The sequence below is a fragment of the Perognathus longimembris genome, chromosome 19 (genome assembly GCF_023159225.1).
Source record: "Perognathus longimembris pacificus isolate PPM17 chromosome 19, ASM2315922v1, whole genome shotgun sequence".
NCBI lineage: Eukaryota > Metazoa > Chordata > Mammalia > Rodentia > Heteromyidae > Perognathus > Perognathus longimembris.
In genome coordinates this window covers 39625548-39649015 of record NC_063179.1, presented here as the reverse complement: position 1 = coordinate 39649015, position 23468 = coordinate 39625548, and the positions used below count along the sequence as shown (strand labels likewise).

Here is a 23468-nt window from a genome sequence, read left to right as displayed (position 1 = left end):
ACAGCTAGAAAGACTCATGCCAAATAAAACATAATGTATTATTTTGATGCACAAAGTAAATAATATAAGTAAATTATAGCCCATGATATTAGTTAGTAAAAACTAACATGGTAGGTAAATAAGAGGGGGGAGCTTTTGTTTTATGGGGGTGGGGAAGGAGTGGGTACTGGCTCTTAAACCCTGAGCACTGAGCTTGTTAGGGAAGGTTTCTATCACTCTCATTCCCTAATTATCATGATATACATAAAATGGTTTTATCTATAGTACCTCAAGATGCACACTGTCAAGGTCAGATTTGTTTACAGTACTGAGTTCAAGCCCCAGGACTGGCAGAAAAGAAAAGAAAAGAAAAGTTCCTTTTGAGGTCAGAAAGAAATGAAGGGGTGTAGATGTAGACACAGAAGAAAAAGTGGCTGTGAGGAGATTCTGGCAAAAGAACAAGGGGAAGAGAAAGTTGCTGAAGATTCTGGAAAGGGATGTGTATAATTAGTCTTGAAAATAAGTGGGGTCACTTTGTCCTGAGACAAAAGGCAGGCTGGAAAGATATGTGGGGACACAGAAATTCCGTGTTGAAGAGGAGTGAAGATGAGGAAGCCCATGTTCCGTGACCTGTCTAACGAGGCAATGATGAGGTCATCTGTGGAGACTCAGCACAAGAGGCTGGGCTGACCCTGGACAGCAGAACATATCTGGCCAGAGAGGCCCTGCACACTACAAGCACTACACCATGGCAGCCTATGTTGGAATTTCTTGGGCTGTGAGAGTTTAATAATGTAGAGCACGTTTATTGACAGTAAAACTGGTGATGTCAAGGACAAGTAAACTTGATTTTTTTCTGTTTTAGTGAAACACCTGCCAGATTTACTAAATGATCTAACTGTTCTAAAAGTGTATTTATCCATCTATTATTTAGCAAAGAATTTCAAGCCTGTCCATAAAGTCACAATTTATCAAACTCAACTGAAAGCAAAATTTATAAAAGATACAGTGTTTGTTCAATCTGAATTAGAAATAATGTATATTTGTGATTACATATATCCATTCTATTTTCATGTTTTTTTAAATTAGTTCCAATATTAACAATCCACAAAATTCTATTTCTTATCACATTAATGTGGTAGGAGAAACTAAAGTTTGATGTTCATGAACACTGCTGTCACATAGTAAAACTCACCATTCTCGGAACTAGTTTTTAGAGACACTCTTGAGTTTTGGAACAAATCAAAGGCATCAAACCACTCCTAATGTACCATAGTGGTTAATTCCAGCTCAGGCACAGAAATTTTAAAAAAGTAAGGGAGTAAAAGCTCCAAGACATTCTTTGGAGTAACTCCAAGAAAAAAGTAGTGCAATATGTTTTGAAATCTAAATCCTAATAATTTCCTCTCTAACATTAATCTTATAGAACCAGATTTAAAAACAAACATCTGACAACCAATAAAACTGCCATTATCTATCATGTGATTATATAGTCACTTCTTTACTAACTGGCCCTATTTACTTGACATCCAACTAGAATATAAGCCAGTGTTGAGTTATAGGCTAGAGATGGAGGCAGCACTACAATACCTACATGGACCCCAAAGTACAGCGAGAACCATGTAAAGTTGGTATTGCCATTATTGTGGTCCCCAATGACAGATTGATTCAAGGATATGTATACGATGGAATCAAAATAGTAAGATTTTTTTTTTTTGAGATTTCTGGGTTAAAAGCAAGCATTCCTTGTCCCTGAGAAGAGAAGGAATATGCTATGTTCATACCTATGGGGGGGGGAGGGCTTTCCCCGGGATGACACAAATATGAAGGAGTCTGGATAGGGGAAGCAGGATAAGATGGAGAGAAAACAAGAAAATCTAGTTCTGCTTGACATCATTTCAGCTCAATAAAGGGGCACCTGAAATCAGCTACACCATCAGTCCCAGAGCAAACTTTTCAACATAAACCTGATTGGAATTATAAAATTCTCAACTGGCAAAATGTCTTTTGTTTTGAAAAATGGAGATACTCAAGGACAGAGAAAGCAATTTTCCCAAGGTCATAGAGGATGTTAGTAACATATTTATAGTTGCAGTAGATATGTATTGTCTTTCAGCCCACAATGCCAAGTACAAATTGTTGTGTGTGAGATTTCCTGTGTACAAAACTTTGTGTGTGAGTGTAAAATAGCACAGGAGAGACAACGAATACAAACAATTTTAGTTGGTTTATTTTGTATCATTCCCTGAGTACTATGCTAAGTGATTTACATGAAATTTCTACAGAGGCCCATCACTGTCAGTTTGTCTGCATGCACTGCTAATGAGCTCTATCTTGTCCACCACTGCTGTTTCCTCCATTAGCCTCAGAAGCTGGGGCCTAAGTATTATATGAGCTGTGTGTGCTCATCAGGGACTATGACTTGAACAGCCATTCAAAATGAGTTAGCCAATCCAAACAATTTTCTTGGGTTCATAGTAAAAGGGAGCAAGATGATAGCAAGAATTCAGACTTAGGATGTTCTTTTTAGACCCAGTGCTATACAAAATTCTAAAGGATTATATTAAAGAAGACTGAGTAAAAAGAGTATGAGGGTAGATGTAGAAGAGAGGAGACAAGCTGAAAGTTGAAATTAGGTTTACTTCAATGAAACCAGTATTTCACTGAGTACAGAATACAAATTGATGCTGGAGGTTCATACAAGGAATAGCAAAATATGTTTACTGAGGTGTCTAGGTAAGTAGCTTTTAAAATGCATGTTTGAAGCTTGAAGCTAGAAATGAAGACTGAATCATCTTTGAAAGAAATTAGTAATGACACCTTTTCTGAAAAGCTTTGGAAGGAGTTTAGCCTCTGCTTCTCATCCTATAAAACTCTCTACTCTGGGACACAAATGGAGGGAGGAAGAACAAATATTATATACATCATATTTTTATGTAAACATTGAACTATGAGGGGTGAGATGCGATGAGGAAAGATGGGAAACAATGGGGGCACATTGATCAAGAAGCACTGGACTTATGACTTGTACAATTGAAACCTATTTGTACAACTCTCCATAAAAAGTTAAAATTAAAATAAATAAATAAATAAATACATCAGAAGAGATACTGAGAGACACAGCTAGAGTAATGAATGAGGTAATTGATGAGAAGACAGTAAAAATGTACAAGACTACAGATGGATGAATAGATAAACAAGGAGTAAAGAAGAAGTCATTTTTTAAGATGATGTGAATCTGGGTGCACGATTCATGCCTGTAATATGACTTTATTCAGGAGGCTGATATTAGGAGGTTAACAGTCCAGGACAGCCTGGCAAAAAATGAGATCTTACTTGAAAAATAATGAAAACAAAAAGGGCTAAGTGTGACTCAAGTGGTGGAGCACCTGTCTGCCAAATGCAAGGCCATGAGTTCAAATTCTACTACTACCAAAGGAAGAAAAGATACTAAGATGTTTTGACTTGATTTAAACTAGGGATTATTGTAGGGGAAGAAAATGCACTTAAATGCAGCCAGGCACCAGTGGCTCACACCTGTAATCCTAAATACTCAGGAGGCTGAGATCTAAGGATTGCGGTTCAAAGCCAGCAAGGGCAAGAAAGTCCGTGAGACTCTTATCTCCAATTATCCACCAGAAAACCAGAAGTGGTGCTGTGGCTCAAGTGGCAGAGTGCTAGCCTTGCACTGAAGAGGTCAGGGACAACACTCAGGTCCAGAGCTCAAGCCCCATGACTGATTAAAAAAAAAAAGAATTAAATGCTATGTTTAATTTGATTTCTCTTTTCAGACTGACTCTAGAGTGACACTGGGTCCACATGACAAAAACTAGTTATTAAGTTCTATATAAAAAGCATACACACATTCACATACCCTTACACAAACATACAAAAACAAAACATTTATATCTTTAATGGATGTAAGAATGCTTTACATTGTTCAGGGAAAATACATGGAAATAACATAATAAAAATGACTTGAATTTATGCCCCACATTTCTCCATGGAACTTAAAATCCTCGAGCAGACATTATCTCATTGTTTTAAGAACTGCCATGAAACAATCTGACATTTATAAAGCATCATTCATTCTCTACAGTCTTAAAGGCTAGAGAAAGGCCTGGGAGAATGGCATCTTCATGTCTACTGAGGGAGGTGGGGATGGTGGGTGCAGAGGGGATAGGGCTGTGGTAGATGTTCTATAGAATGGAGAGAGAGCGCGCTCCATCTTAAAGAGAGCTCATGGGACACACTGTTAACCTGGAGGCCATAAATGAAGAAAAGATTCAAACTAAGATTGTATTACACTTGTCCAACCTGAGAAAAATGTTAAACACATACTAGTCTTATTTTAAGTATACAGTTTTAGTTAATTGTAAAAAAGGAGTAAAAAAGAAATGGAATTCTTATTTAATAGGTAATGTACTTTTTATCTTGAAAGTATATATGATACAAAGATTCAAAACTATATGTATATATATTTGTGTCATACAACATGATGTTAAGTATGTATACATTGTGGGATGACTATTAACATCTATTATATGTATATATACATATTTATATAATACTTAAAACCTACTTTTTGAGATTTTTAAAGTATGCAACACACTGTTAATTACCTATTAATTCACTGTATTGAAGACTAGATCTCCAGATTATTATTCAAGTGAAATCATGTATCACTGAATTGTTTTAATCTCACTTATCTTCTGTCTTGGTAATCATCATTCTGCTGTCTGAACAACTTCTTCACCTTTAGTGCTTTTTGTGAGGGCAGTGGCCCATTTTCCAACTGTCATCACATCTGGGATGCTAACTTGTTGTTGATTTAACATATTTGGTGGGAGGTTAAATATTTTTTGAAGATTCCTCTTCCTTACATTCCCTTTGAGAGTATGTTGCTGAAAGAAAAAAATTATCTTAAAAAAAAAAAAAAAAGCTGGGTGCTAGTGTTTCAAGTCTATAATCCCAGCTATTTAGGAGGCTGAGATCTGAGGACAGTGTTTCAAAGCTAGCTTGGGGAAAAAAAATCCATTAGACTCTTATCTCCACTTAAGCACACACACAAAAAAGCCAGAAGTGCAGCTTTGGCTTGAACACTAGAGCACTAGCATTGAGCAAAAAATCTCAGGGACAGTGCCCAGGCTTTGAGTTCAAGCCCCAAGACTGGCATAAAATAAATATATAAAGTTTAGTTTTAAATTTTCCTTATCTATTATTTAAAGTTATGCAGAAAAACAAAACCAAAAGGTATGTGTATGTACGTATATGTGGAGATTTATTATAAGCAACTGGCTTTAATGATTAAAGAGGTTGAGAAGTCTCAAGATCTGCAGTCAGCATATGCTAGAGCCCCATGAGAGCTAATGATAGTTCCATTCTGGGTTCAAAGGTCTGAGATCCAGGAGATATGACAACATTTAAGTTCCAGTCAGCAGGCTTGAGGCTCAAGAAGGGTCAATGATTCAGTTTATGTTTGAAGGTAGAGAAAAAACTATGGCCCAGCTCAAGGCAGTCAGACAGAATGAGCTCCTTATCCTTTAAATTCGTTTCAGACCTTAAACTGGTTGGATGAAATACACCCATATTAGAGTGGCCCTAAAGTAATATTAAAAGTTAGTTTAATCCCAAACCATATCCAAAAACACACCTAAAATAATCTTTAGCTAAGTATCTGGTGATCTAGTAAACCAGTGAAGTTGATACATAAAATTAACCATTAAATCTGTTTATAAGGGCCTCTGGATCCATAGAAAAGCTAACAAAATTCCCTTTCATGAAGCAGCTGATGTAAATGTAATAATTCATATAAAGGAGATATAGGCAGTTAGGTGCCAGAGACTCATATTGGTAATCAATCCTAGCTTCTCAGGGGTCTTCGGACTAGAAGATTACAGTTTGAAGCCATCCCCAGGGGAAAAAAAGTTCATAAAACTCAATCTCCAAAATAAGTAGTTAAAAAAAAACTGGATTGGAGCTGTGGCTGAAATGGTAGAGCCCCAGTAAGCAAGATGAGCAAGCCCAAACCTTGAGTTCAAACCATGATACTGGGAAGAAAAAAAAGAGACCGTGGCAGATTCCTTGCTGGGACAGGAATATCTCAACTAATGCCCAAAACTAGTCTCTCACTTTGTCTCCTCTAGTCAAAATATGCACGGAGACTATGGTGGCACTTTGCTTGGGAATTTGAATGGAATTAGAGGAAACACAAGGGAAGAAATGGACATCATAAAATACGGTAAAACTAATTTCTCAGCCCCAATGAAATAATTGTGAGGGAACAGAACAAGTTTTCTGGAGGAACAGGAACACCGACTCACAGATGCCTGTGGGGAGTTTGGTTATTCCTACAACGACACGAGTGCTGAGGGCCCTGGAGTTTTCCTGATGGTCTGTCCCCTCTTGAGGCTTGGACTCAGTGCTTAGTTTTATTTGGTGAAATACCTATGAATTTCAGCCTGTGCCTTAAATTGTGATTGGTTATAAGCCAAGAGGTCTTACAAATATATAGATATGCTATATACTATGTAATCCAAGATCACAGGGGCATAAAGTGGAAGAACTGACTCAAATGTAGATTTTTCTGAATTTAGAGGCTGTGATCTTAACCATAATACCACATTGGTTTTTAAAAACCAAAACCTTACATTATTATCTGCCACCAAGAGAAATTACAGCATTCTACATATTTTATGTCTTGGATTCTTTCATAGTTTTTTTTAAATAAAAATAGGCTAATACGGTAAAACATAAAATTAGCTTATAAAACATAATTTCATTGTTGAAACACAACATTTTGAGTAGGATGCATGGACATTGTGTAAAAGAGACAGCCAAAGATGTAAGCAAATGGACTTGAGCTGTGTTCTTTTCAATTAGTGAGAATGAGAATGAAACCTCCCATGACCCGGAGTGAGACAGGTAAACAGAGAGCACGGGCTTTCTGTTGCAGGTTACTACCACAGAAAGAACCAAACATCCAGATCCTCCCAGCTCCACAACTATGTGATGTATATCTGGCACATGCTAACTATTTCTGAAATGGTAATTGCTATTACTAATGTCTAGGTCATTGGTCTGAGTCATGTGACCTTGCTGAAGGTGAACCAGGAGAGGGCTGCTGAGAAGGGTTTGGTTATAGTACAAAGTTGGAAGCCAAGGGGGTAAAATTATCTAATGTAAACAAATCTTTAAGCATATTTTGTTTTTGTGTGCATGTTCCACCTTGTACAAGTTGTGAAATGTAAACAAGCACTCTAGTCGGGAGATACTGTAGTTTGCTAGTCCTGCAGACCCATGCCTGTGGTTTCCGTCCCCTCCCCTCAGGAGCTGCTGTTATCTATTCCTACATGCTAATCCCAAACTTTCTTTTCTTCCCACTTTTACCATGCATACACGTGCTACTATACAGGAACAGTTACTTTTTTTAATTTTTAAAACTAAGTATTTAAGTATTATACAAAATGTTTTCAATTCAACATATCAATTTATAACGGATCTTGATCAATATTGCCTCTTCCATTGTTTTCCCTGTTTCTCCCAATTCCACCCATCTCAACTTTTTTAGTTCCATTTTCACACATGTACAGTGAATATGACTGCATTCACCCTAATACTTACACTTTGCTAATATAAAAATAGGCATAAAATAAAGTTATATGAAAATGGCACAACTCCACACTCTCACTTGCACAGAACAGATGAATATCTTGAGTTAAAAGAAAGAAATTAAAGGGCACCCCCCCCCACCAGTACTTCTAAAAACAGTAACATTGATATTTATTTCAGGCAAATCGCTACTAATATTAAAAAAAATCTGCAACCACTTGATTTTGTGTGTATCATCTGAATAGAGTTTTATCATTTACTTTCTTTTGTGTTTGGCTATTGTTGTTCCACGATAGGTTTGTAAAGTATATTCATGTTACTATGTGAAGTTATAGTAACTTCGTTTTCATTAGAAAATAGAATTCCATTGTAGGAGAAAGCATAACACACTTTTCCCATATTCCCACATATAAAATATGCTGTTTATTGCTTCTAGCTACATGAACACTCTTACACGTATTATACTTTTCTAATGACTATGTAAGAGTAGAATCAGTGGTTTATGGAGTATGTGTACTTGTAACTTTAGCTAAAGATGGTTATTGCTTTCTAAAGTGATTGTATTAATTGATAATATGAATACAAAAGGATGGGAGTTCTACTGTTTTACATTCCTAGCAACAATGGATATTGTCACTCATTTTTTCAGAAGTTATTTCTAGAGGCTGTGTGTTCTGGCTTTGATTTACATTTTCTGAATATTTATGAAACTGAGTGAATTTTGTTATAATTACAGGACTGAGTATTTTCCTTTGTGAACAGTCTATTAAAATGTCCTGCCCCTTTCCCCCCAAGTTCGTTCTCTCTCTCCCTCTCCCTCCCTCCCTCTCTCTCTCTCTCTCTCTCTCTCTCTCTCTCTCTCTCTCTCTCTCTCTCCCTTTCTTCCCTTTCTTTCTTTCCAGTCCTGGGGCTTGAACTCAGGGCCTGGGCACTGTCTCTGAGCTTCTTTTGCACATGGCTAACACTCTACTTGAGCCACAGCGCCACTTCCAGCTTTTTCTGATTATGTGGTGCTGAGGTATTGAACCCAGGGCTTCATGCATGCAAAGTGAGCACTCTACCACTAAAGCCACATTCCCAGCTTTCTTTCTTTCTTTCTTTCTTTCTTTCTTTCTTTCTTTCTTTCTTTCTTTCTTTCTTTCTTTCTTTCTTTCTTTCTTTCTTTCTTTCTTTCTTTCTTTCTTTCTTTCTTTCTTTCTTTCTTTCTTTCTTTCTTTCTTTCTTTCTTCTCTTCTCCTTCCTTCTTCTTCTTTCTTTCCCTCTTTCTTCCCTCCTCCCCCTCCCCTTCCCCTTCCCCTTCCCCTCCCCCTCCCCCTCCCCCTCCTCCTCCTCCTCCTCCTTTTTTCTATTAATTTTCTCTCTTGATACCATGGCTATGCTATAAATTTCTCCTCCCATTATCTGCCCTATCTATCTCTTCACTCACATCAGGGTGTCTTGATGAAGAGAGGGGGTCTGAATTTCAATATGATAAAAATTTAACACATTTTCCTTTTATGATCATTATTGCATGTGCATGTATCCTAAATCATTAACTCTCATTAACAAGACCATAATAAAATTCTCTTAAAATGCTACCAAAAATTTGATCACTAGCTACATTTAAATCAAGGGTCCACATGGAGTTGATTTTTATGTTTGGTGATTTACAGATCCTCGAATTAACCTAATAATTCAACCATCATAACTGAAAATGGTCTTGTTTCCCCACTGTCTTGAAGTGCTACTTTTTACACATGTGGTCTCTTTCAAACTCTATTTTTTCCCCTTGATATGCTAGTGTTTGTTTTAATTTTTTCAAAAAGGGTGGTCTATAGTTTTCCATCTTAAATCTTTTTATTATTTTCAACATTTCATTCGTTTCCTAAATTTAACAGCAAACTGTGTCCCATTTTATAATCTGCAAGAGTTTGTATAAGGTAATTTATTTGTGATAGCTCTACATTCAGCTTTTTACTAAATAATATCTAGTATCCTACTTTTCAGATCAGTCTGAGAAAAGGAAAGTATTACTTTGTAGAAGATATTTATTTATAATAAACCTCTTGAGACCATTTTGATATTGATAGAATGTATAATCATGATATCTAAAAAATTCTTACAGATTATTTGTATTTTTCTTTCTTGTCCAATCTCAATGAGTTTACTGAACAGTATTTTTTAAAAGCCAGCACTTGGCCCTTATCTCCATACTGTACCTATTCTTGCTGCTGTATTAATTTTTGCTTTATTATTTCCTTTACCCTTCAAGTTTGTTTCTGTTAAAGAATATTTATTGATACAACAAGGTTTGACTATTTACCCTGAACGTTTGTATATTGATTTACAAATTATATACACCTTAGAATCAATTTCCTTAATCTTCTATTTTTCTTTCTAGTCTAAAAGTTAGATTAACCAAAATAGAAATTCAGATATGTTCTTCCATTATTGATACAAATTATCTTTGTGCCATTTTAGTCTAAGTGATAGGAAGTAAGTTGGTCCTGCATGTACAAGAAGTTAGAAAAAATACAGCAAGAGGAAGTTTGTGTGTGTGTGTGTGTGTGTGTGTGTGTGTGTGTATGCACGTGCTCGCGTGCGTGTACACATGAGCGCTGTCCTGGGACTTGAATCTTTTTGCTCGAGGCTAATGCTCTACATTTGAGCCACAGCTCTACTTCTGCCTTTTTGGTGGTTAACTGGCAAAAAGTTAATGCACTTTCCTGACTTGCTGAATTCAAACCGTGATGCTCAAAGCTCAACCTCCTGAGTAGCTAGGATTAGAGGCATGATACACTGGTGCCTGGCTCCTACTGGATTTTCAGTGTCAACTATTACATTTAAAAAATTATAAGCAATAACTTTTATTTAAAATTGTTTGGGCTGGGGATATGGCCTAGTGGCAAAAGTGCTTGCCTCGTATACATGAGGCCCTGGGTTCAATTCCCCAGCACCACATACAGAAAATGGCCAGAGTGGTGCTCTGGCTCAAGTGGCAGAGTGCTAGCCTTGAGCAAAAAGAACCAGGGACAGTGCTCAGGCCCTGAGTCCAAGCCCCAGGACTGGCCGCCCCCCCTAAAAAAAAAAATCAAATTGTTCTTTATATTTTCATATATATATATATATATATATATATATACACACATATATACCCATACACACATATCTATTTAAATACTAAGACTTGAACTTAAAGCTTTGTACTTGCTAAGTGCTCTACCACTTGAGCCATGCTGCCAGCCCATTTTATTATTTTTCAGTTAATATCTTGAATTTTTCCTGGGGGCTGGCCATCTCCTAATTGGCTCAGATTACAGGTGTGCTCAACCATTTGGGGTAGGATCTCCCTAATGTATTTGTCTAGGCTTGGCTCAAAGCACAGCCCTCTCATCTCTGCCTCCTGCGACAAGGACTACAGGCATGCACCGCCATAGTGGCCTCATATTTTAGTATAGAATAAGGGACGCAACATTGGAAGTGAGGGCCTTGAGTTCTCAGTATTTAACTTTGCTGTGTGGTGATGGGCATATCCTTGAGCTGGCTGGATTTTAGGTCAACCTTTTATTTGGCTGACTCCTATGTATAAGGAAGTGTATGGTTTTGTGTTCCTTCTAGGTCTAATACTGTGATGATTTCACAGGTACATATAATATAAATAGAGCACACTACATGCAGAACTACTGATACTTAATACATTCCTTCAGTCATGGAGGGAAAGGGAAAGGGGGGAGGGAAGAGGTAACAAACAGTACAAGAAATGTATCCAATGCCTAACGTATGAAACTGTAACCTCTCTGTACATCAGTTTGACAATAAAAATTTAAAAAAATATTCCTTCAGGATAGCTTGTTTTCATATTTAAATATAATACACAATATTTTAATCTTCTATAATGGATTTTTTCTAAAACACTCCCTCCCAAATATTACTAATATTTGGTATTGTGTTAGTTTTGAGAACTCATTATTCCTTTTGTCCTTTCTGACATTTCAATTTTTAAAATGTAGCTATTAATAATATAACTAAGGGCTTATCTTATTTGGTTGAAAAAAATGCTAATACCCAAAAGCTGTAACCGTACCACTTCTGGGAGTTTTTGTGAGGAATTTTGAAAATAGGACTATTTAAAACTGTCATCATATTACATTAATCATTTAAGAAAATCAGTCTAATGCCTCACAGATTAAACTGTCTAAAGTCAGTTTTAGTGCAACATATTCACAGGTTTACACTATGAAGTTGTGAAAAGAATATCTTTTTCAAATTTGATTAAGTGCTGCAAGATGTTGAAGAAACTCAGCACTCAAATGAATTACTGTATATGTTTGATGTCATTTTTGGCAAAACCTCAGAAAGTGTCACATAAAAGAAAAACATCTTAGTTAAAATAAGGTCTTGACAGCAGTCTGGAAAAGTTAAAAATTCCATTCCCAAAAGGGAACACTGGTTATAATCAAACTTTTAATGATGATATAAGTTCCTCTCATGAGAGAATCTCAATACCAAAACAAAATAATAAGTGTTTCTCATTGTGGTGCAGGCTACAAACACACACACATCACCTCTTTTACTATCTAACATGGACAAATTTATAATTATTTCAGTTTAGCCTCCAATTTTATTCTAATGTTTATCTGATTTCAATGTTTCCTTACTGCATTATCAGTGGATACTTCAGAAAGCAAGGAAAAGAAAGGAAAAAAGAAATAAAAAAAGAAAATAAATGAAAGAGACAATACATGACAACATTGGCTAAGGATTTTTAGAAATTGACTTTTTCTTTCAAATGAAAAATATGGGTAAATTTTATCAGCAATGAAGACAGAGAACCTGGCTGTCAATTCTTCAACAAATCACATTGAAAATTGTGGAAACTTCCTATTTCTCAAGTACACTTACATAATCTTTATATCATGGTCTATGTCTTGAGGCTGGGAATATAGCCTAGTGGTAAAGTGCTTGCCTCATATACATGAAGCCCTGGGTTTGATTCCTCAGCACCACATTAAAAAAAGAAATCTGGAAGTGGCACTGTGGCTCAAGTGGTAGAGTACTAGCCTTGAGCAAAAGGAAGCTGGAGACAGTGCTCAGTCCCTGAGTTCAAGCCCAGAACTGGCAATAAACAAAAAATTCACACTATATCATGTTCTATGTCTTATGCTGAGAGAATGAAGAATACTTTATTTTATTTTTTGCTGGTTGTGGAGCTTGAACTCTGGGCCTGGGTGCTGTCCCTAAACTCCTTTTGATCAAGGCTAGGACAATACCACCTGAGCCACAGCACCACTTCTGGTTTTTTCTGTGATTAATTGGAGCAAAGAGTCTCATGGACTTTCCTGCCCAAGTTGTCTTCCAACCGCAATCTTGGACTTTTCCTGCCCTGGCTGGCTTTGATTCATGAGCCTCAGATCTCAGCCTCCTGAGTAGCTAGTATTACAGTCCTGAGCCACTAGAGCCCGGCAATAAATCATTCTTAAGAAAGGGTCTATTAACTACTAAAGTAATTAACTCTTTATAAGTAGTTTCAATAAAAAATTCCAAAGTATGTCACAAATTAAAATAAAATGACAACATGGAGGCAAAAAACATACATGTATATTTGTCATGATGATAAAGTTCAGAAGAATAAACATCACAGTATTAATCATGTTTAACTTTGGCAAAAATATTATGTATAATTAGGTATTATTGTACTTTTTAACTTTTATGATTTTGCACATTTCTGATATTTCCCCCCAAAGGATATAGGTTAACTTTCTGTCCCTTTATGTATTCATTTATTCACTCATTTCCTCCATTTTTTTATTTTAAAAGATATCTAATGTATGAGAAAGTTAAATGCATATTGACATCCATCTATACGTCTCCACCTAGATTCACCAGTTGTCAATGTTTTATCACTTTTTTTTTTTTTTTTTTTTTGGCCAGTCCTGGGCCTTGGACTCAGGGCCTAAGCACTGTCCCTGGCTTCTTCCAGCTCAAGGCTAGCACTCTGCCACTTGAGCCACAGCGCCGCTTCTGGCCGTTTTCTGTATATGTGGTGCTGGGGAATCGAACCTAGGGCCTCGTGTATCCGAGGCAGGCACTCTTGCCACTAGGCTATATCCCCAGCCCCATGTTTTATCACTTTTGCTCAATTTATTGCTCTCTTCTTTCCTCCTCCCCATTACACAACATGATTCTTTACCTTAAGTAGTTTAAGATATCTCCTATAAGTATAATCACAAAACTACTATCACACCAAATAATTTAACACCAATACCATAATATTATGTACTCTACAGACTTTATTTAAATTTCTTCAGTTGCCTATCAAAAAAGTCTTAATCGTTTAAAAAAAAAGGGCATGACCTAGTTGGTAAGAATTTTCTTTTTCTTTTAAAAAGAAATATTTTTTGTTTGTTTTTTTTTGCCAGTCCTGGGCCTTGAACTCAGGGCCTGAGCACTGTCCCTGGCTTCTTTTTGCTCAAGGCTAGCACTCTGCCACTTGAGCCACAGTGCCACTTCTGGCCATTTTTTGTATATATGTGGTGCTGGGGAATCGAACCCAGGACTTCATGTATATGAGGCAAGCACTCTTGCCACTAGGCCACATTCCCAGCCCTAAAAAGAAATATTTTAACTGGTACGTAAATTTACCATGCAATGTTTTGTACATTATTCATTTGTAATTAGGTTAAACATCTGTCTCTTCATACCTTTTTACATCAAAAAATTAAAATTCTCCTAAATTTGTGAACTATATAGTACACAATTGCTGTAACTGTAATTATTTGTAGTCTGTAATTATTTTATTACTATACTTTTGTGGTACTGGGGATCAAAACCAGAGTTTTGCATATGCTCATCAAATTTTCTACCAAAGAGCTGTATTGCAATCCATACTTTTTCACTTGTATTACAACTTGTTCTACTTTTATTATTATAAAAGCTTTGGGTTTTGCTTTTCTAATTATTTATCTTTTTAAAATATTGAGATATATGACCCATACCATAAAATTCATTCTTTTAGAGTATACTCACCCGTATTTTAATTTATTCTTTAATCTGTTTTGAACTTAAAAACCCAGATAATGAAATTGTTAGCATCATGCCCTAAGTAAGAGGAAACTGAAAATTACAGATAGGTCTGTAAGGCTCTGAGACTCAAGTACAAATGTACTTCACATTCTCGTGTAAGTGAAGTAAAAAGTTACACAGGGATGAAAAGTAGACTATTGGGAAAACAAAGTTCTTATACTTTTGGTCTCCAAGAAAAAATGATGACCCAAGAATACCTGGAGAACATTAACAGCCTTGAGTAAAGGACTGCTTTGCTCTTGAGGATTAATTCTGTGTGGCATAGGTGTAATACAGCAAGCACCACACGAGAGTTTCTGTTTCTTATAAAAACCAACCTAAGCTGGTTTAACATTATATATTAGATGGGAGAAAAGTAGTCAAAAACTAACTTTCATAGCATATCAAGCCTGAGGGGTCCTAGTGTGATTTAATCAAGTATTAAAAAGATAGTGTAAAGCAACTGGAAATGGCCCAGCGTTATATGAGAGGTATTAAGAACCTGAGGGATGTGTTTCATGAAGAGGCTTTAAATTTTTCCCTTGATTTACAAGCTCAGATTGCCGTTCTTCCTCTATTTTCTGGCACTAATCATAGAGCAAGCATTGTCTGCTCAGGATCTGACATTTTATCTCCCTCAAGCTGATTAGAGAATATGTCCAAACCTGAATCCCTATGTCACTATGTTCAGTTTGTCAGTGGGTTGGATATGATGTAACTTAAAGAAACCTGGACAGGACTTAAACATAATTTAATGAAAAGGATTCAGTAGTTTATTAAAGAACCTGAGAGAGCCAACACAGGAAACCAAATTTATCTCCAATTAATTATCAGCCTCACTCAAAATTTATTACCTCCCAAACCAGTCCTATGCAGAGGCCAGAGCAATTTACAGCGGGATGACAGAGACTTCAGGCTGTAAATAGGATTGTCCTGTCATACATTTCTTTAGACACTGCTGCTATCTAAAGAAAGATACCACATGCCTTGTTTACTTAAATTGGGGCACTAGTTGGCCCTGCTGCCGATTTTGCATTCACCTCAGAAAACTGTTCTGAATTTTGCAAAATCACGTTTAATGCTGTTAAAAGTCAATTATATGAGACTGTAATTATGGCATATTTCTTGACATTTTGTTTCCTTTATTTACTAAAACATTGTCATATACATTATATGGTATCTTTGAAAGTAAGTAATGGTAGAAAAGTGGAAAACCATGAAACTATAATTATATAATGTATATCTTTCTAAGTATACATAGTCTATTACATAACAACATCCTTATGATACAAGGAATAGAAGAGCCCATGTAAATTTATATATTAACAACAGATAGGTCCAGATTTTAAAGTACCTTGCCTAGTACGATAGATAAAACATACAATGATGGCTAGCTGTCAGTCCTTAATTGTCAGTACAAGTTTGGTTAAAGACTGTAAAATCAATGTAATATTACTCTCTTGATCAAAGAAACAATAGAATTCTAGAACAGACTCCTAAAACAATGGAATTCTTAAAGAAAGTATCATGCCCATTAGAGCACCTGGCTTAATAGAACTGCATTCATACAAACATGCCCACACAAGTATTTTAATGCACAGACACCAAGATACAAGTCTTTCTTGGTCTTAGAAGTACTTCCCAATCCTCTTATTCCAATCATTACAAACTAAATTCTAAAGTGAACTGCTAGTAGTCAGCAAGTGTTATGACTTTTCAGATGGATTCATAAAACCAAAGCTTTACTTAATCATGAACATATTCACATATATAGCTTGTGACAGAGAATATCACCACAGAAGTACAACTGTGAAAGGCATGAACAGAAAATTTGTTCTGAGATTTTAATTACATCAGATGTTTGTATGGCTTTAATTATGTCCGGTTTTTGAATATGAGCTTTAACTACACCAACACAGTATTGAAGCTCCTATTTTCAACTTATAGAACTTAGGTAGGAAAAGCACGAATCTAGGAATAGCCGTATTTTTTCTCTTCTTACAAATACAAAATTCTTATATTTATAGAGTAACAACTTTATCAGAAGTTTTCGTACTGTTAAACTTCCTAAACAAAACAAAGAATTACGAGGCATTTTACCCTTACATCTATGAAAATGGAATCAGTTGGGTTTAAATAATCCCACTACTAGTAACTCTAAAAATTCTAATACTTCTCCTCCTCCGGGCTGGCTTTGAATCATGAGCCTCAAATCTCAGTCTTCTGAGAAGCTAGGATTACAAGTGTGAGCCACTGGTGCCTGGGAAAAGCTAATGTATTTTTAGTCTGTATATTAGGAGGTATATAGCACATGCATGAGGTGGAAATTCAAATGGCAATCATGTCTATATTACACAACAACAAGGTATTTTAAATTATCTAAAACACATTTAAAATATTAATTATCTGCTTCTAGGTTTATTGGCAAATTAATGATTTTTTTTTGTTCAAAAGACTACATGATACAGAAGGGTTACTAGAACACTTAGATAATTCAGTGTAGTGTTGGACTAAAATAAACTACTTTATAAAAGCCAGATATGTAGCCACATAGCCCAATCAAAAGGGCTTTCCTGAACAGGTTCAGGAGAGCATTCAGTTTAACTGATGCATGAAGTTTTAGAGCCAAGGTCAAATAACACTTTCCCACTTCTTTTCATGTGAAGATCCTTACTACACAAATATATACAGGAACTTCTGGATGTGTTCCCAGAATTCATTTAGCTTTATCCTTGGAATATCTACAGAATGGCAAGACAGCCTAAGTTCTGATATACACTGAGAGATGTTTAAAATTCTACTTTGTTTCTATAATGTTATGCTGTAAGATAGCTCATGGTATCATTTGTAATCATAGAGTAAAAAGTACTTCCAGTCTTAAAAATTGCATAGCTGAAATTCACAAATCTTCCACAATAAACAATTTTCTATTATTTATTGTCAATACTAGCCAACTTTAAAAGATCAAAGTAAGCTTACTGGAAACTTAATTCCCAGAAAAAATGTAATCCATAATGTGCATCATAAATGTGTTCTAAGAAAGGATATCATTAAGCCTTCTAACAAGATGGTGTTAACATGGCCCCTAACAGCACTTTAAAAATATTAGAACCAAAATAAAAATTACCCATTTAATTTCTAGCTATTTGGTTCTAAAGGCAAAACCTGGATGAGAGGAATCATAGTTGCTTTGTGACTCCAGAAGGGAAAATGCAGCAGTCTATAGTACTAGAAATTTAAACAAACAAACAAACAAAAAGTTCAAGGGATGATGGAGGTAAACTGAAAGGTCCAGGCCCCTAAAGACCTTCATGGCTTTTAATTATAAAAGAGCTTAATGTTGAAAATACATGGGAGGCTGAGCACTGGTGGCTCAGATCTGAGGACTGCGGTTTGAAGACAGCTTGGGCAGGAAAGTCCATGAGACTCTTATCTCCAATTAATCACAGAAAAAGCTGGAAGTGGCGCTGTGGCTCAAGTGGTGGAGTTCTAGCCTTGAGTACAAGGAACTCTGGGACAGTGCGTAGGCCCAGAGTTCAAACCTCAGGACAAATGGGGGGAAAAGAAAGGAAAAGAAAAATCCATGGGAGCTGGGTGTTGGTGGCTTATGTCTGCAATCCTAGCTACATAGGAGGCTGAGATCCAGCTCATGCAGGAAAGACCAGGCAACTCTTATTTCCAATTAACCAAAAAGCCAGAAGGGAAGCCGTGGCTCAACTGGTGAGAGCACTAGTTTTGAACACAAAAGCTCAGGGATAGTTGACAGGCCCCAGGCCAAGCAGCAGGAATGGCACAGACGCACACAATCAAATCATGGGAACTAGATTATTTCTGCACATTTTTTGTAAGTCTTGTATTATTTCAAAATAAAAAATAAGTAAATAAAATGGGCTATTCTAAAATCACAAAACAAAATAAAAGCCAGCAAACCAATTACCCCACTGTTCTAGAAGCTAGTTTCAGCTGTCATTCAGTTAAAGCAAGTCCCGAAATTTTTGAGGAAAATAACATTCAGAAAAATAATTCCTTGTATTTTCTAACCATGGCATTCAAAAGATTTTTGAGACTATTAACATTCACCTACATGGGCTAAATATCCAAAAGACTATTCACTTTTGTGTTAAGAACTCAGCCTTTTAAGATTCAAATCTCCCCTAATTATATTTAGTATCTTAAAGGCAAAAAAAAAACACACTCTTTTTGTCTAATATAGCCTTTTTTATTGCATTTGTTTCATTCCTATTTTATCACGGACTTCAAAGGCAAGCACCAGGCATTTTGAACTTAACAGCCCAACTGTGGCACATTTTTCTTTTTCTTTCTTTCTGTTTTTGTGCTAGTCCTGGGGCTTAAACTCAGGGCCTGGGCATGGTTGCTGAGCTTGTTTGCTTAAGACTAGTACTTTACCACTGAGCCATGGCTCCATTTCTGACTTTTTGGTGGTTAGCTGGAGATAAGAGTGTCATGGACTTTTCTTCCTGTGCTGGCTTTGAACAGCCTCTTATGTAGCCAGGATTATAGCTTGAGCCACTGGCACCATAGTCTATGGCACATTTCTTAGGGTACAAGGATATTCGTAAATATCACTTTACTCAAAAAGAATAAAAATGATAAGCAAATGATCTTTCTAGTTCAATGGATTACTTTCATGTGTCTAATACACTTACAAGAAACAATTCCCTGGAAAAATATGTATAGTTTGAAATAAACAATAGTTCGTTCAACTCTCCATATTGCACGTACAGCTTGTTTCTATTCTGTTATATTTTACTAACATATCTAAGTCATATATTTCACTTTTTTTTTAATGCTGGGAATGGTGCTTGAATTCAAAACTTTGTGCTCTTGCCAAGCTGTTTTGTTCAAGGCTTCCACTCTAACAGTTGTGACAAATCTCTACTTCTTTCAAGTTACATATTTTTATCCTTCCTTTTAAATGTAGCTTATAATTTATGCTATCATGGATCAGTTAATTTTTTTTTTTTTCCAGTCCTGGGCCTTGGACTCAGGGCCTGAGCACGGTCCCTGGCTTCTTTTTGCTCAAGGCTAGCACTCTGACACTTGAGTCACAGCGCCACTTCTGGCCATTTTCTGTATATGTGGTACTGGGGAATCGAACCCAGGGCTTCATGCATACGAGGCAAGCGCTCTTGCCACTAGGCTATATCCCCAGCCCCTCAGTTAAATTTTTAATGATTAATTTCATTCATATATATATATTATTTCAGTGTCTTTCAAAGCTTCATGAAATGTAAGTAAGTGAGGATATAATACAGAGTTATGAAGTATTACCTCTGCTACTTAAAACACTAATATGTTGTTTGAATTTTGCGCTGTGGTTCCATACCGTATCAGAACACACATAGTTTATGGCTAAATATGCTGCATCTTATTTTTTGTAATATAATAACAGTGATTCTTACAACACTAGGAGATAGAAACCTTCAAGCTTCCCACAAACATGAGAATATAGTGGATATAAGTATGCAAAAGCAAATCTATTACATCAAATTTAGTACATGCTTTTAGAAGCAATGGAATAAAATTTCCAATTGGGTTTGAAAGTGAATCTACAGTACAATTCGTTATTTCAAAAAGAAAACAGCTGAGAGTTCCAAGCTGTAATTTTGGAAACCAGGCTTTATAAGCTTTTTGGGGAAAAAATTCTATAGTAAATTAAAGTGGTTTTTTTTTTCATGAAATACAATAGCTTTTTTGAAGCTATTCTAGCTTAATAAAGTTTATAGTGAATCACAGAATATATTAATCAGCATAAACAACAAGGTATTATTTTGATCATTTTTATCAATATTTAGATCTTTATGTCAACATAAAGTAAAAACAAAGGAAACCGAGAGCATGTATTTAATATTATCCAAACCAACACACAAATGTTTATACAAACCTTGAACATAGGTCCCAAATACTTCTCTTAAATGTTTTAACACACACGCTCTCTCTCTCTCTCTCTCTCCCTCTCTCACACATTTCATTCTTTTCACTTACAATCTAGTTATGTGCTATGAGGGCAATGAATTTTGTTTGATTTTTAGTCTGTTAGTGCTCATTAAGCCTGCTATAGGGCCATAACTATAATCATGTTTCCATCAATTTTTCTTCTTTCAAAAATGCTCTGAGAAGAAATTTATTTTATTGGCTAACTGTCCCAAGCAAGTATGGGGAAAGGGAACAAAAACCTCAAGAAGGAGGGAAGAAGGGAGTAGGGAGGAAGCAGGAAAGGGAGGAAGCTTGAGAGAGGAGGGGGAAGAAAAAAGAAGACCACCAAGAGACACTGTAAGTCTGACCAAAGCCCTTACCTTCGTTTCTTTGCTCTGTTTTTGTTTCATCTTCTAGCTTTTTTTGTTTTGCTGCTAAGAGTTCTCTCTTTAACTGTCTAACTTCTTTCCTGAGCTCTTCACTAGAAAGAAAAGGAAAGTTATATTTAAGCATATGATGTACTAGTAGTAGAATAATTCTGTTTTTATTAAACAAGAAAAACAAAATGAATGGTGTAATTAACCATGTTTCTGCATACACTTATCTGTTATATGGAAACATACCTATACAAGAGTCAAAATGCAACTTTTCACATTAGCAGTACCTTACTATAAAATACTTCCCTTTTGAGTATATCAAACATAAGGAGATAAGCAGATTATTTTCTTAAATTACTAGCAAAAATTCAAGTTTTAATTCATAATTAATGGAGACTTTGAGTCAAAATAAAATTTTAATATGAGTATTATTTATTAAACATGGATATACACAAAATATGGTGGCTTCAAACTATTCATAAGAAAGTAGAAAGACTTGGAAAAAAATTATATTAAGTGAAGTAAGCCAGACAGACCCAGAGAAGAAAAACAGGTTGGATGGTTTCCCTCATTTGTAGTAGACAGAAAATACCTATTAATCTACAAGGAAACAAGTTGGGTGGTATGCAAGCGGTTACAAATGAATTAACTGAAGTATAACCGACTCCAGGGAGAACTGAAATGGTATAATCTCTTACAAAGGCTAGGTCAAAGCCCAACAAAATCAGCACCAGGAAATGGTTTCAGTGCAAGAGGGGAGGTGGGGCTAAGGGGAGAGGTGCAGATGAATGAAGGGGGGAAGTTGGTTAGAATACAATCAAGAACTCATTGTATATACCACAAAATTAAGGAAAGCATAGGAAGGGGTTGGTTGAAGAAGGGAGAAGGTTTGGGGTCGGGGGGAGGAGGTGACACTGATCCAGAGTCATTGTATTTATAAATTACTTTGTTATATGGCATCTCTTTTGTACAACTACTTAAAGAATAATAATAATAATAATAATAATAATAATAATAATAATAAAAGGCATGATGAGTTCCTGATTTGCCACCAGTAGTTAAGCAATTATTATATGCCCAGAATTCTGGTACCAACTTGAGAAATTCATTTGCCTATCCAAACTGAAGTTCAAACTTTTCTAATATCACAACTTGGTAGATAATTTCCTGTTCTGCGAAATCTACCAAGCAAAGTTACTGTAATGACTAGATGTATCGTGTCAAAGGCAAACTGAGTCCTAAGTGATTTACCACAGTGACTTGTTTCTGGTTTTGCTTTCTTATTTCATCTTTTGTGTTTGTTTTGTTTTGTTTTAGCAGTACCGGGGTTTGAACTCAGTGCCTTGCTTAGAAAGTGATCTGCTGCTGGAGGCATACTCCTGTACTTTTCTGTGTCTGCTAATTTTCAGTAAAGTCTTGCATTTTTGCCCGAGACTGGCCTGGGATCACAATCCTCTTACCAACAGCCTCCCCGATAGCTGGAATCACATTGTATACCAACATACCCCACTTATTGGTGAGATGGAGTCTCAATAGCATTTTGCCAAGGCTAGCCTTAAACCTCAGTCCTCCTAATAGCTGCTTCCAGAAGGGCTGGGATTACAGGCATGACCAGCTGGGCAGTATCTAGCTCAATTTTCTTCATTGGAGAAATTGACTCAAGCGATATATGCTGCTGTGGATTCTGGATGTTTAAGCACTCCTGATCAAGGTTCATGTACTGGAGACTTGGTCCCTAGGAGGGTGGTATTTAGTGGTGACAAAACCTTGAAGATGTGGTCTCCACTGGGAGACCCTTAAGCTAACAGCGATGGAAGGGGTCTCTGGTTCTCTGTTTCAAGACATCATTTTTCCCTCTCCTACAGATATCCATCATGGTCATCTGTCATGAGGTGACCCAGCCAGGGCTTGAGGATGGGCCTGCCAGGCTATGCTATTTGGCATTTCAGCAGCCAAAACCACGACCTAAATAAACATCTTGTTTGTAAAATTAGCCAGTCTCAGGTATTTCATTATAGTAACAGAACATTAATTAATATAAACCCTTAGAGTCACCTGTGAATAGTTAAAGCTTTGCATATTATATCTTTGAATATCAAACATCCACTCTATTGACAGCCAAAGCTAGCCATGGATCATGGGAGACTGAAAGTCTAAGGAGACATCCCTTTCTGGAAATAAGAGTAAAAGTTATTAAAGCCAAGAAATTAGTGAAATCTAAAGTCTAAATAGTTCCATACTGAGTGGATCGTTAGTGATTCGTCTTGATTTTAAATCCCATGTCTTTCTACTATTCACTAGCCTGTATTAGATTTAGAAATTGATAGTCCTTATAACATGCATACTTCAGTTCTTTTAACATCAGACACAATTAGCCATATTTTGATTCAGTCTTCAAGATCTTTGAATTCTGAAACTATCCTTTCTGATTAAAAAAAAATCAACCATCTTTTTAAGTCTTTTCAGCCTTTTCTTCCTGCCCAAGTTGAACGTACTCCTAATAATCAAAGCCAACTCCTTTAG

The 23468-nt window shown here is 36.1% G+C and overlaps 1 protein-coding gene across 2 annotated transcripts in view; it reads right to left on the bottom strand.

Moving 5' to 3' along the window:
* Cwc27 (CWC27 spliceosome associated cyclophilin) overlaps positions 1–23468 on the bottom strand; it is a 186686-nt gene that overhangs the window by 70006 nt on the left and 93212 nt on the right. For both annotated transcript variants that reach the window (XM_048368469.1, XM_048368468.1), the window contains one exon: positions 20949–21049. In XM_048368469.1, the coding sequence (XP_048224426.1) occupies positions 20949–21049 (101 nt within the window). The remainder of the gene's footprint in view (positions 1–20948; positions 21050–23468) is intronic.